Here is a 12442-nt window from a genome sequence, read left to right as displayed (position 1 = left end):
GCGATCAGCCTTCTTTATGGTGATGCGTTTTACATTCCCATTAATGACGCATATTCTGCCCACACCTTTTGCTGCCATGCAACCCCAGATCATCACACTATCTGCGTGTTTCACGGTTGGTGTAATGCAAGAAGGATGTAAATCTCTGATTCTTCTCCTTGTGTATTTCATGCCATCACTACCATGCAAGGAGATTTGGGTCTCAATGCTCCAAATAACATTGTCCCATTGTTCCGCTGTCCAGTTAACATGGGTTTAATCTTTTCAAGCTTTGCTTGAGAGATAACAATGGCTTTTTTCTTAAAATTCTAACATTTAGACCAGTCCTACCACTCAGCTTCACAGTACATTGCTCCATGTCATCCTGTATATACCCAGATGGTTTTCTTCTGTCATGTAGGGACAGTCTCTCCATTCTTCGATCATCACTTGCCTTTGTGCACCTTTTCCTGCCTTTACCAGTCTGATTTTATAATGATTGAGTCTCCTTATACCTCTTCAAAAATATAGAAAGGCCATCTTTGGTTAAGTTTTTCCCAATCTTTCATCTAATTTCTTCATAAAGGTAGCCTCGTTCACTTAATACTACAATTTTACATCGCTTTCTGGGTGACCAGTCAACTTTTTGTGCCATTTCTATAATTTTATAATGTTTTACAACCTAAGCAAATTGTGCTTCCTTTCTCTGGTTACTTGGCTATAACATTTGATAGAATATGGATAATTAAATGAACTTTGTTGAATTGCATTTTTGATTAAATTATCTTCCCATTGATATATGATTTTATGATATCACTCCAAAAGAAGTGGTGTTATGAGCTTCCATAATTTTGACCACTACTGTATATCAAACAAAGCAACATTCAACAACCCATCAGAATCTCATAATTAATATATTGGTTAATGACAAACAACTGGTAATGAACACACACCCTTCAGTTCTTCTCCATTTGTTCCTGAGGCTCTAATCTCTTTTTGTCTCCATTGCAGATTGTGATGAAACGGAAATAGAGAACAAAGGTGACAACGAAAAAATCCCCAGAGAGGACATGCCACGTAAAAATTTGGAGTGTGGAGAAAGATATAGTCAGAGCTCCCATTCCACTTCCCATCAACAAACTCTCATTGGAAAGAAACTCTATCAGTGCATGGAATGTGGAAAAAGCTTCAGTCACAACTCCAAACTCACTACCCATCGAAGAATTCATACAGGGGAGAAACCCTATCAGTGTGTGGAGTGTGGAAAGAGCTTCAGTCAGAATTCCCATCTCACTTCCCATCAAAGAATTCATACAGGGGAGAAACCCTATCAGTGTGTGGAATGTGGAAAGAGCTTCAGAATCAGCCACGATCTCACTTCCCATAAGAGAATTCATACAGAAGAGAATCCCTATCAGTGCGTAGTATGTGGAAAGAGCTTGAAGAATAACTCCAATCTCACTTCCCATCAGAGAATTCATACAGGGGAGAAACCCTATCAGTGTGTAGAATGTGGAAAGAGCTTCAGTCAAAAGTCCGATCTCACTTCCCATAAGCGAATTCATACAGGGGAGAAACCCTATCAGTGTGTGGAATGTGGAAAGAGCTTCAGTCAGAGCACCCATCTCACTTCCCATCAAAGAATTCATACAGGGGAGAAACCCTATCAGTGTGTGGAATGTGGAAAGAGCTTCACTGATAGCTCCGATCTAACTTCCCATAAGCGAATTCATACAGGGGAGAAACCCTATCAGTGTGTGAAATGTGGAAAGAGCTTCAGGAAGAGCTCCTCTCTCACTTCCCATCAAAGAATTCATACAGGAGCGAAACCCTATCAGTGTGTGGAATGTGCAAAGTGCTTCAGTCACAGCCACAGTCTCACTTCACATCAAAGAATTCATACAGGGGATAAACCATATCAGTGTGTGGAATGTGGAAAGAGCTTCAGTCACAGTCAGAATCTCACTTCACATCAAAGAATTCATACAGGGGAGAAACCCTATCAGTGTGAGGAATGTGGAAAGAGCTTCAGTCAGAGCTCCGATCTCACTTCCCATAAGCGAATTCATACAGGGGAGAAACCCTATCAGTGTGTGGAATGTGGAAAGAGCTTCAGTCGCAACCACAGTCTCACTTCCCATCAAAGAATTCATACAGGGGAGAAACCCTATCAGTGTGAGGAATGTGGAAAGAGCTTCACTCATAGCTCCTCTCTCACTTCCCATCAAAGAATTCATACAGGGGAGAAACCCTATCAGTGTGTGGAATGTGGAAAGAGCTTCAGGAAGAGTTCCGATCTCACTTCCCATCAAAGAATTCATACAGGGGCGAAACCCTATCAGTGTGTGGAATGTGGAAAGAGCTTCAGTCACAGTCAGAATCTCACTTCCCATCAAGGAATCCATACAAAGGTTGGAAAAACTATTATACAGATTTAGGAGCCAGGCAAATCCACACTTTTTTAACCAGTCCTTTGGCTGATTGACATTTAATGCCCATTTAAAATGTGGTGTTTTGTGTGGGTTTTTTTTGTTTGTTTTTTTATGTTTTAACCATCCTGAGACCTGTGGGTGTAGGGAATTGCTGCCAACTTTCTGCACCGCCTAGAGTACCCACAGAATTGTGGCTTCTACTGGCAACACACATAGGGGAACAAATGAAAGACGAACACAATGAACAGGCAAAAACCTGGAAAGGGCCATACCAAATGGACATCTGGAGTGAAGAGGTCACTTTTCCCACTGCTGAAAAATGCCACAGGTAGAGGAGATGGAATGCTAGAAGCATTCCTGGGGCAAGGGGAGCTGCTGGGAAATTGAACTATGGGCTCAAAATATTTTTTAAAAAGTTGCTGCCATTATACGCATTACAGGCAGAAAGCGCTAAAAATGGGCTGAGCTGGGTGATTGACAGTGGGGCCAGTCACCACCTCATGCCATCACCATCTAGTGTTTTTTTGTGGAACTGCAAGGTTGTGAAAACTGGAAGTGTAAATCTTGCAGATGGTTCCAAGTGCCAACTAACTAGGTCTGGCTCTGTTTATTGTTCTTTTTTATAGGCGGAGATTGAGGCCTATGTCGTTCCAGAGCTGCAGTGCTGTTTGCTTTCTGTTTCCTCTCTTGTCCATGATGGGTTCAAAGTGTGTTTTGAAAATAATGTTTATTCCATTTCCAGAGGTGGGCGACAACTGCTCAGTGTTGAGTGCAAAGACAGGCTGTTTGTGCTAGAAATGCCTATTGCAGATAAAGGTCCCACTGAGGATGCACAAGCACAGTGTGCTAACGTTCCCATCCATGATGGTGGACATCATAGTGTTTGGCACCAGAGAATGTCACATGTCAACTGGGGGTACGTGAAGAAGGTCCCAGGGTGCATTGAGGGGTGCAAGATGAAGGCATGTGACAAATATCTGGAATGAAGGGTGCCTTCAAGAAAGCCAAGGTTCAGACGTGCTCTTATCCTAGGTCTGACAAGGTAACCACAAAACCTTTTGAGCTAGTCCATGCAGACCTTTGCGGCCCTATGTCAGTTGCCAGTCTGGGCGGGGCCAAATTTGTTCTATCTCTGGTGGATGATTATTCCAGAAATGGGTGGATTTTCTCTCTAAAGTACAAGTGAGAGGCCGCTGCTTTGGTGAAAGACTGGATAATGGCAGTATAACTACAGTTCTCACTGCGGGTCAAGAGCTTTCAATCAGATCGCGGTGGAGAGTTCACCAGGTCTGCGTTGCAGAACTTCTTCTGCCAAAAAGGCATACGCCACAGGTTGACTGTAGCAAATTCTCCTCAGGAGAATGGAGTTGCAGAATGCAGGTAGAGAATGGTGCAGGAGGCAACCGAAGCCATGCTCTTTGACACAGGGTTGCTCCAGCAGTTATGGGTGGAAGCGTGGAAATCTGCGTCCTTCACTCTGAAGCTTTCTTACGGTTCTGTAGTAGGGGACACGCCCTATTTTCTGCTGCATGGCAAGAAGCCCAAGGTGCATTTCTTCTTCTTTTCCTACAGAATGCTTCAGGCTTTTTTTACAAAGTTAATTGGAACATTTCCTTCAACTCATTGTATATCATTTCCCAGAATTTTTTAATTTTATTACAATCCCACCACATATGGTAAAAAGTCCCTTCTTTTTCCTTACACTTCCAACATATATTTGAGTCGGTTTTATAGATTCTTCCTAACTGCACTGGTGATATATACCATCTATACATCATTTTCATGTAATTTTCTTTCAGCAAAGAGCAGTCTTTAAATTTTAAATCAGTTTTCCACAATCTTTCCCAATCTTCAAACATTATATTATGACCTACATCTTGTGCCCATTTAATCATGATTTCACCTCTTCATCTTTTGTTTCCCATTCTAGCAGAATACTATATGCACCTTGCAGCAACTTCCCTTTCCCTTCTACGACTTCCTTTTGAAATCTAGATGTTGTGTAGCCAAATCCTTTCTTATTGTCTTCTTTGTATATTTCATGTAGTTGCCGATAGCATAACCAACTCTGAAAGTGATCTTTTATTTCCTCGTAATCTCTTCGTTTCCATTTTCCCTCTTGATCCTTTTAATAAGTCAGCATATGTAAGCCACTTTCCTTTCTTTTCAAGTGGTTTGAGCAGTAAAGCTTCATGTGGTGAAAGCCACCAAGGGGGCTGCTGTTCTAACAAATCTTTATACAGTGGTACCTTGGGTTACATAAGCTTCAGGTTATATACGCTTCAGGTTACACAGTCCGCTAACCCAGAAATAGTGCATCAGGTTAAGAACTTTGCTTCAGGATAAGAACAGAAATCAGGCTCCAGGGACGCAGCAGCAGGAGGAGGCCCCATTAGCTAAAGTGGTGCTTCAGGTTAAAAACAGTTTCAGGTTAAGAACGGACCTTCGGAAAGAATTAAGTACTTAACCTGGGGCACCACTGTATCTCTCCCATATGCTCATTAGTGATTTCCTAATTATATGGTTATAAAAACTTTTATGTACCTTCCCTTTCCCATGCCATAAATATGCGTGCCAGCCAAATTTATTGTCATGTCCTTCTAATTCTAATGCTTCTTGCTTTTCCAACTTCACCCAGTCCCTAATCCATACCAGGCATGCAGCTTCATAATATAATGAAAGATCTGGGAGGGCAAAACCACCTCTGTCTTTTATGTCTGTAAGTATCTTGTGTTTTATCCTTGGACTTTAGCCCCTTCCCCCAATAAACTTGGAAATTTCTTTCTGCCATTTTTTGAAACATTCATCTTTCACAATTACTGGGACTGATTGAAAGAGGAATAGCATTTTTGGCAGAACATTCATTTTAACCACTTAAATTGATCTAATCTAAATACTGGACTACGCCATAGCTGTCAAGTGTCCCTTATTTGAAGGGACAGTCCCTTATTCCAGCGCCATGTCCCGCTGCTGTCCCTTATTGATGGATGTCCCTTAAATGATGTCCCTTAAATTTCAAAGGAAGCAGCTCCTCTCCCTCCCTCCCTGCTGGCCAGGGAGGAGGGAGGCTCCAACTGTGTTGCTTGGCTGTGTTGCTCACCCAATAAGGAGTCTAAGAATGACTGGGGGGTGGAGCTTGCATGCCTTGTGTGTGGCTAGTTAATGCAAGCTGAGGGGTTTTTTGAATGCTGGACGCCATTTTGTTGCACGTGCTGCTGCAAACTTTGCAGTGCAAAGCCAGGCCGGGGAGCCATCTTAAGTTGAGGCTGCATAGGCCTTGTGGTCCATGTGATTCAGATTCTATTCAGTTGAACCTCTGGTTACAAAGTTGGCTGGACAGTGTTCTCGAAGCTACCAGCACGAGTTTGACCAGACTGCAGGAGGACAGGAAGACTGGAGTGCCTGGAACAGGTGAGGCTGCAGTTCCCTTATTTTGGCTGCTGGTCCCTTATTTTCAAGGCTGCTGGTCCCTTATTTTCAAATCTGTAAGTTGACAGCTATGGACTACGCAATAGCCTGATCTATTTGAAAGCTTAAAATGCATGAGAATCCTCCATTGGGGTGTAGGCAATAAGACACTATACATTGAGCATAAAGGCAATTATACACAAAAATTGGGTCCCCCCCTTTGTGGAGATAACATACTGTCAGACATATGTTAGCATTCCTACATAATATCACACAATACACCACATACTAATTAAATATTAATTGCCTATCTTGAGGCAATTGTGATCTTTTACATACAGTGGTGCCTCGCAAGACGAAAAGAATCCGTTCTGTGATTCTCTTCGTCTAGCGGTTTTTTTTGTCTTGCGAAGCAAGCCCATTGAAGGATTAGCGCTATTAGCGGCTTTTAGCAGCTTTTAGCGGCTTATCTGCTGATCGGATCAGCTGATAAGCGGCTTAGCAGCTTAGAAAAAGGGGGGGAAGGGGGGGGGAAACCAGCAGGAACTTGCAAGACATTGTCGTCTTGCGAAGCAAGCCCATAGGAGATTCGTTTTGCGAAGCACCTCCAAAACGGAAAACTCTTTCGTCTAGCGAGTTTTCTGTCTTGCGAGGCATTCGTCTTGCGGGGCACCACTGTATCTTTTCAATCCTGGGGCACAGAGTCTTGAGGTTTAAAAGGTGAGAGAATGTGCTTGCAATTCAACTCCCCCCCCCCTTTGTCAGCCCCCCCCCCCGTCAATCTATAGCCTTTGGAAAGAGATAGCTGCAGCCACTCTGGTGTCTTTTGTTGTTGCTGCTGCAGGTAATGAATAGTCTTGTGGTGACAAGGTCTGCGTTGACATCTGTAGAAGGGATATCCTGTAAGCGGGGGGGGGGGCAGGACTTTTGGGACTTAAAGACACAGTTATAAAGGGAAGAGGTAAAAGCCCAAAAGGGGAGAATCTCCTTGAGTTTTCTTGGGAAGCTGCAGGCATTTTATTCATTACACTATGATTATCTTAGAAAGTTAATCATTTTATTCATTTCAATATTGGGATCACATTTCCATATAACGGTATTTACTACTGTTATTATATGCTAAAAATACAAAAAAGTAAAAATATAAAAAGAAAACAAAAGTAAAAAAGATAGATTACCAGTTAAACATTTTTTTCCAGATAAGAAATAAATGGACTTGACACAAAGATAGCAGATCTTTTAAAAAGTTATTATTAAATATTAAATAATACAAATATATTATCAAAACCACACAGATTGTTACTGGACTGGAACCTTAAGGACTAGGAGGTGAAGGAGGTGATTGTGAAATGGGCACACAATTGTGGCTATCCAATCAAGATGAAAAATGGGGGAAATTATGGGAAAAGACATAAAATTCACCACGTGCTATCTGATTTTTAGATGGTACCTGACCCCATCCAAATCAGTCAAAATAAATAAATATCAGGAGTAAGTGTTGGAGATGCAGACAAAATGAAGGAAACCTTATTCCACAAGTGGTGGACATGTCCCCAAAGGGAAAATAAAATAAATGCTATTTATTTTAAAGAAAACCAAAGCTTTCCTATTTGATATTCTTACAATAAGCATACCAAATGAAAATAAAAGAGTGTTTCTTTACACGACAACAGCAGCTAGGATGTTAATAGCAAAATACTGGAAAATGAGTTAATATCAACAAAAGATGAGTGGCAATTAAAGTTGTGCTAGTACCTTGAACTAGCCACAATGCCAGAACTTCCAAGAGACTGAGATCTACTCCCAGTAATAAAAATCCTGCCAGTGATCTACCCATTGTCTTTGCCCAGAGTTCTTGAGCTTTTCTCAGGGAGCAGTGACCAGAGTTGTGGATCGACCACTAGATCATTTAACAAATTAAAATTATATAAACAATTGTCCTGTAAAAGTACATACCATATATGAAGTATCAAGATAATAGAACTTTTAACATAGTGGTTTCTTCAGTGAACAACAACTCTTACAATGTATATAGACAGGCGCAGCATTGGTTTTAGCTACAGGTGAGAGAAATCTGCAGCTGTAAGGTTTTCTTCTTTAAGTGACCCCTTTAAAACAACAAATGCAAAACAAACTTTATCCATACACAGGTTTGTTAATTTGTTAAAATATGTTGAATTACAACACTGTATTCATTTATATTACTTAGAATATGTACAATGGATTAAGCCCATGAGAGCGAAACAAGGCATTATTCCGGAAATCCTTGTCAACACTGTGGAACTGTAATAGGCTCCAATTTGGACTTTATGAACGTATGTGGAACAGAAACTAGCAGACATTTGGTCTTTATGAATGAACTGATTTATTGGGGACTTCCGTCTATATTATTGCACTTTATGTGTTGTTTATGTGCAAGCTAAACCTTTGATATTATGATCAGAATATATAGAAGAGTATTGTTTATGTGAATGCAGAGCTGGTTACGTCTTGTGTGTTTGTCCATTCCAGGAACAGCATTCCTGACCCAGATGTTTACAGGAAGTCCCTCAGATGATTCCCCTTTCAAACGGGATACGTGAACCTAGGCCAGTAGGGTCCTCCTCTCTGGCAGACGGACAACCCCTTCTCCAAAGCCCCTCCCTCCCCACTTCCCCATGGGGGTCCCCCACACCTCCCATCACTCACCAGGATGGCCCCCTGAGCTGAGCTGCCTGGCAGTTCTGAATCACCTCCGGCAGGTACAGCTGATCTTCCTCCAGCAGCTGAAAGGCAAAAGTCAGTTCCTCATGAAGGGAGGGCTTCTCCACATCCGAGAGTGCAGAGTGGGGGGCAAGGAGGGCAGGTCTGAGTCCCTGCTCTGGTTCTCTCCAATACTCCCTCCTGGGGGAGGGATGTGCAACCGCACATCTGCAAAGAGAAGGACATGGGGACAGGTGAGTCCGTCCCTGAGCACCTGGCAAGGATATTACAAGAGTTTTCTCTTGATTCCAAGTTCCTACTGCAGGGGAGGAGAGACATTCCAAGCCTTGGGGGCCAATCCTGGCCTCCTATAACCATAATGTGGCTGCTCAGGCCAGGGGTAGGCAAACTAAGGCCTGGGGGCCAGATCCGGCCCAATCGCCTTCTCAATCCGGCTCGCGGACAATTCGGGAATCAGTGTGTATTTACATGAGTAGATTGTGTCCTTTTATTTAAAATGCCTCTCTGGGTTATTTGTGGGGCATAGGAATTCGTTCATCCCCCGCAAAAAAATATAGTCTGGCTCCCTACATGGTCTGAGGGACGGTGGACTGCCCATGGCTGAAAAAGGTTGCTGACCCCTGCCCCAGGCTAACAAGGTGGTCAATATCCGGTTCCATTCCACCCTTTAAAAATTTAAATATCAAAACAGATCCCAGCTTTCAGAGCATGTAAACCGCATGAGTGGAAATACCGCTGCTCCATGCACAAAAATAGGACTATACTTCCTTCTCCCACCTTTAAAGTAAACCTTTACGTAACGAAACCGAATTGATCCAAGTCTGCCTTCCTCCACCAACCTCAACTTCACTCTTCAAGCCAAAAGACAACACTTCCCCGTCCCCGGGCGAAACCCCCTGGCCTTCCATTGGTAGAGCCGCCACCACGCCTGTGGCGTTTACCTCAGTGCAGTGCGGGGACTGACTGAGTGGGCGGCAAGATGCTTTCAGCCTCGGACACTTGGCGGGTTCTGAAATGGCCGTGCAGGACATAGTTTGAGGACCCCTGGTCTACACTGACTGGGACATTCTGCATGCCAAGCAGATGCTCTAGGGCTCCCCATATTTCACTAGCCTTTCAACGTTATTCTATTAGCCACCGTAGAGATTCCACCTGCCTCTTTTGAAAGGAGAAAACTCACCTGATCAATTTAATCTAATAATAATAATAATAATAATAATAATAATAATAATAATAATAATAATATATTTATACCCCGTCCATCTGGCTGGGTTTCCCCTGCCACTCTAGGCAGCTTCCAAGAAAATATCAAAATACAATAGTCCATCCAATATTAAAAGCTTCCCAAAACATAATAACAGCAACCATCCATTTTCAGCTCTAGGGCTCCCCATATTTCACTAGTCTTTCAAGGTTATGCTATTAGCAACCATATAAATTCCACCTGCCTCTTTCGAAAGGAGAACACTCACCTGATCAATTTCAATAATAATAATAATAATTTATTTATACGCTGCCCATCTGGTTGGGTTTCTCCAGCCACTCTGGGCGACTTCCAACAAAATACAGTGGTGCCCCGCAAGACGAAATTAATTCGTTCTGCAAGTTTTGTCGTCTAGCGAATTTTTCGTCTTGCGAATCACGAAATCCCATAGGAATGCATTGAAATTCAATTAATGCGTTCCTATGGTCAAAAAAAGTCCAAACAAAGCCAAATTTGGTACAACAACAGTTTATTAACTGCTCTTTAAAGTCACACATACTGTAAAGAGCAGTTCAAAAATTGAAGGGAAAATAAATTAACTTTATAAACATGACAGAAAAACATTTAAAAATCAACAAAGTGCACAGTACATACATTTTCTAAGACTCTGGGGGACCACTCGAAGAAGGCTCCTCTTCCACTCTTTGCTTCTTGCTCAAGAACCTGTCCATAGTCTGCTGCTTCATCCGCCTTTTCAGCACCTCCCTGAAAGGCGACATGACCCTCGTATCAAAAATGTTCCCAACGTCATGTGCCACATGCTTCTCAGGGTGGTGCTGCTCTGCAAAAGTCTGCACCTCCTTCCACTTGGATGCCAGATCTTGTCTGTGGATGCCAGATCTTGTCTTGAACCGTTCAAACCAACCTCTGCTTGCCTTGAAGACTTCTGGCTCGCCTGAGGTTCCTGGCTGTTCCCGGATGAGGTCAGCGTGCAAGGCCTTGGCCTTCTCACAAATGACGGCCTCAGACACTGTGTCCCCTGCACGCTGCTTCTCTTCTATCCAGATGAGCAGCAACTTCTCGACCTCCTCCAGAACAGCTGGGTGGTTCTTCACGATCCTGGTGACTCCCTTGGCTGCATCAGTCGCCAGGATCTTCTCCCTCATCTTCAGGATGGTCCGGATGGTTGATGGATTCCTCCCGTACTCCCTGGCGATGTCCGTCACACGCATTCCGCCGTCGTGCTTCTGGATGATCTCCTTCTTCATTTCCAGCGTCACCTTCTCCTTCTTCCTCTCGCCGGCCACCGCAGCAGCAGTCTTCTTGGGTCCCATGGCAGCACAGCTCTTACCTTCGTAAACTCAGAAAAAGAAAAAAAAAATCAGTGATGTGCTTCAAATCCAAAAAATTCAAAAGCACCCAGCCACCCACCACACAGAAATTAAAACCCAGAACCAAGTCCTTGAATCCCAAAAACCCCAACCCAAAATCCAAACCCCCCCAAAAAAATTTTAAAAGTTTAACTTACCAAATGGATGCAAGAGAAGTTCTGGAAAAGCTTCAACAATCAATCACCGAAGTCTTCAGAAACCTCAAATGGCTGCAAAATAAGTTTTGGAAAAGCTTCAAAAATCACCAATGCCTTCAAAAACCTCAACTGTTCCCACAGACAACCACCCACCCACCACACAGAAATTGCAAACCCCTCCCCAACTGCTCCCCCAGCCCCTCCCCAACTGCTGCAAACCCCTCCCCAACTGTTCCCCCACCCAGACAAAAAAAAAAAAAATCAAAAAATAACAACATGGCTCAATGGTCCCAGATTCCTGCAGAAACCTCTCCAACTGTTCCCCCAGCCAGCCAGCACTCAGAAATTCAAACTCAGGAAAAAAAATTTGAAAAAAAACAAACTGGCCCAATGGTCACAGAAAATCATAAAAATTCCCAAAACAGCCCCACAAACTCCCAGATTCCTGCAGAAACCTCTCCAACTGTTCCCCCAGCCAGCCAGCACTCAGAAATTCAAACTCAGGAAAATTTTTTTGAAAAAAAACAACCTTGCCCAATGGTCACAGAAAATCATAAAAATTCCCAAAAAAGGCCCACAAGCTCCCAGATTATCGCAACCCCCCCCCACAACACCAAGTCCTTGAATCCCAAACACCCCAACCCAAAATCCAAAACCCCCCAAAAAAGTTTTAAAAGTTTAACTTACCAAATGGATGCAAGAGAAGTTCTGGAAAAGTTTTGGAAAAGCTTCAAAAGTGAGCAAAGTCTGAGAAAAGGCTGCAAAACCACGTGCTAACAGTTGCTCCTCGAAGTCAAGTCGCAACTGCAGCTGTTCAAGCTAAGCACCCTTGGTTTTAACGGTCTTAAGAAAAAGGAAACAAAGTCGCGAGATGTTTTCGTCTTGCGAAGCAAGCCCATAAGGAAATTCGTCTTGCGAGGCAACTCGAAAACGGAAAAACCTTTCATCTAGCAAGTTTTTTGTCTTGCGAGGCATTCGTCTTGCGAGGTACCACTGTATTAAAATACAATAGTCCATCAAATATAAAAAGCTTCCCTAAACATAAAAATAACAACAATCCATTTTCAGTCCATTGAATTAGCAATTAAGCATTTCTGGAAAGGGAAATGGCATACTTTTGTATATTAGCATAAAAAGCATGCATAAGAAAGTATTACTCATTTATGATGAGAATAGGATTAATTTATT

General features: G+C 42.8%; 2 protein-coding genes and 1 long non-coding RNA gene across 4 annotated transcripts in view; 1 reads left to right on the top strand and 2 right to left on the bottom strand.

Annotated features, from left to right (window-relative positions):
- LOC114592676 (uncharacterized) overlaps positions 1-5201 on the top strand; it is a 182008-nt gene extending 176807 nt beyond the window's left edge. Inside the window, 2 exon segments of the mRNA XM_077928077.1 lie at positions 1146-2195; positions 2197-5201. Coding sequence (XP_077784203.1) covers positions 1146-2195; positions 2197-2460 — 1314 coding nt within the window. The 3' untranslated portion in view covers positions 2461-5201.
- Positions 5202-7799: 2598 nt separating this feature from the next.
- LOC114595251 (uncharacterized) overlaps positions 7800-12442 on the bottom strand; it is a 43375-nt gene continuing 38732 nt past the window's right edge. The window contains exon 2 of the long non-coding RNA XR_013392749.1: positions 7800-7927. This is a non-coding gene — a long non-coding RNA (uncharacterized LOC114595251). The remainder of the gene's footprint in view (positions 7928-12442) is intronic.
- Positions 8514-12428, bottom strand: LOC144327648 (putative CENPB DNA-binding domain-containing protein 1). 2 transcript variants are annotated; one of them, XM_077928075.1, is made up of 3 exons: positions 11942-12428; positions 11255-11326; positions 10239-11086 (listed from the first exon to the last, which is right to left on the bottom strand). In XM_077928075.1, the coding sequence occupies exon 3, from the start codon at positions 11058-11060 to the stop codon at positions 10386-10388; it is 675 nt and encodes a 224-aa protein (XP_077784201.1). In that variant the 5' UTR covers positions 11061-11086; positions 11255-11326; positions 11942-12428; the 3' UTR covers positions 10239-10385. The 2 variants fall into 2 exon arrangements, with proteins under 2 accessions (XP_077784200.1, XP_077784201.1); XM_077928074.1 differs by lacking the exons at positions 11255-11326; positions 11942-12428 and adding an exon at positions 8514-8584 and having other exon boundaries at positions 10381-11215.

Source organism: Podarcis muralis, chromosome 4 (assembly GCF_964188315.1).
Source record: "Podarcis muralis chromosome 4, rPodMur119.hap1.1, whole genome shotgun sequence".
NCBI lineage: Eukaryota > Metazoa > Chordata > Lepidosauria > Squamata > Lacertidae > Podarcis > Podarcis muralis.
The sequence above is the reverse complement of the archived record's forward strand: the minus strand, read 5'-3'. Positions and strand labels throughout refer to the sequence as shown.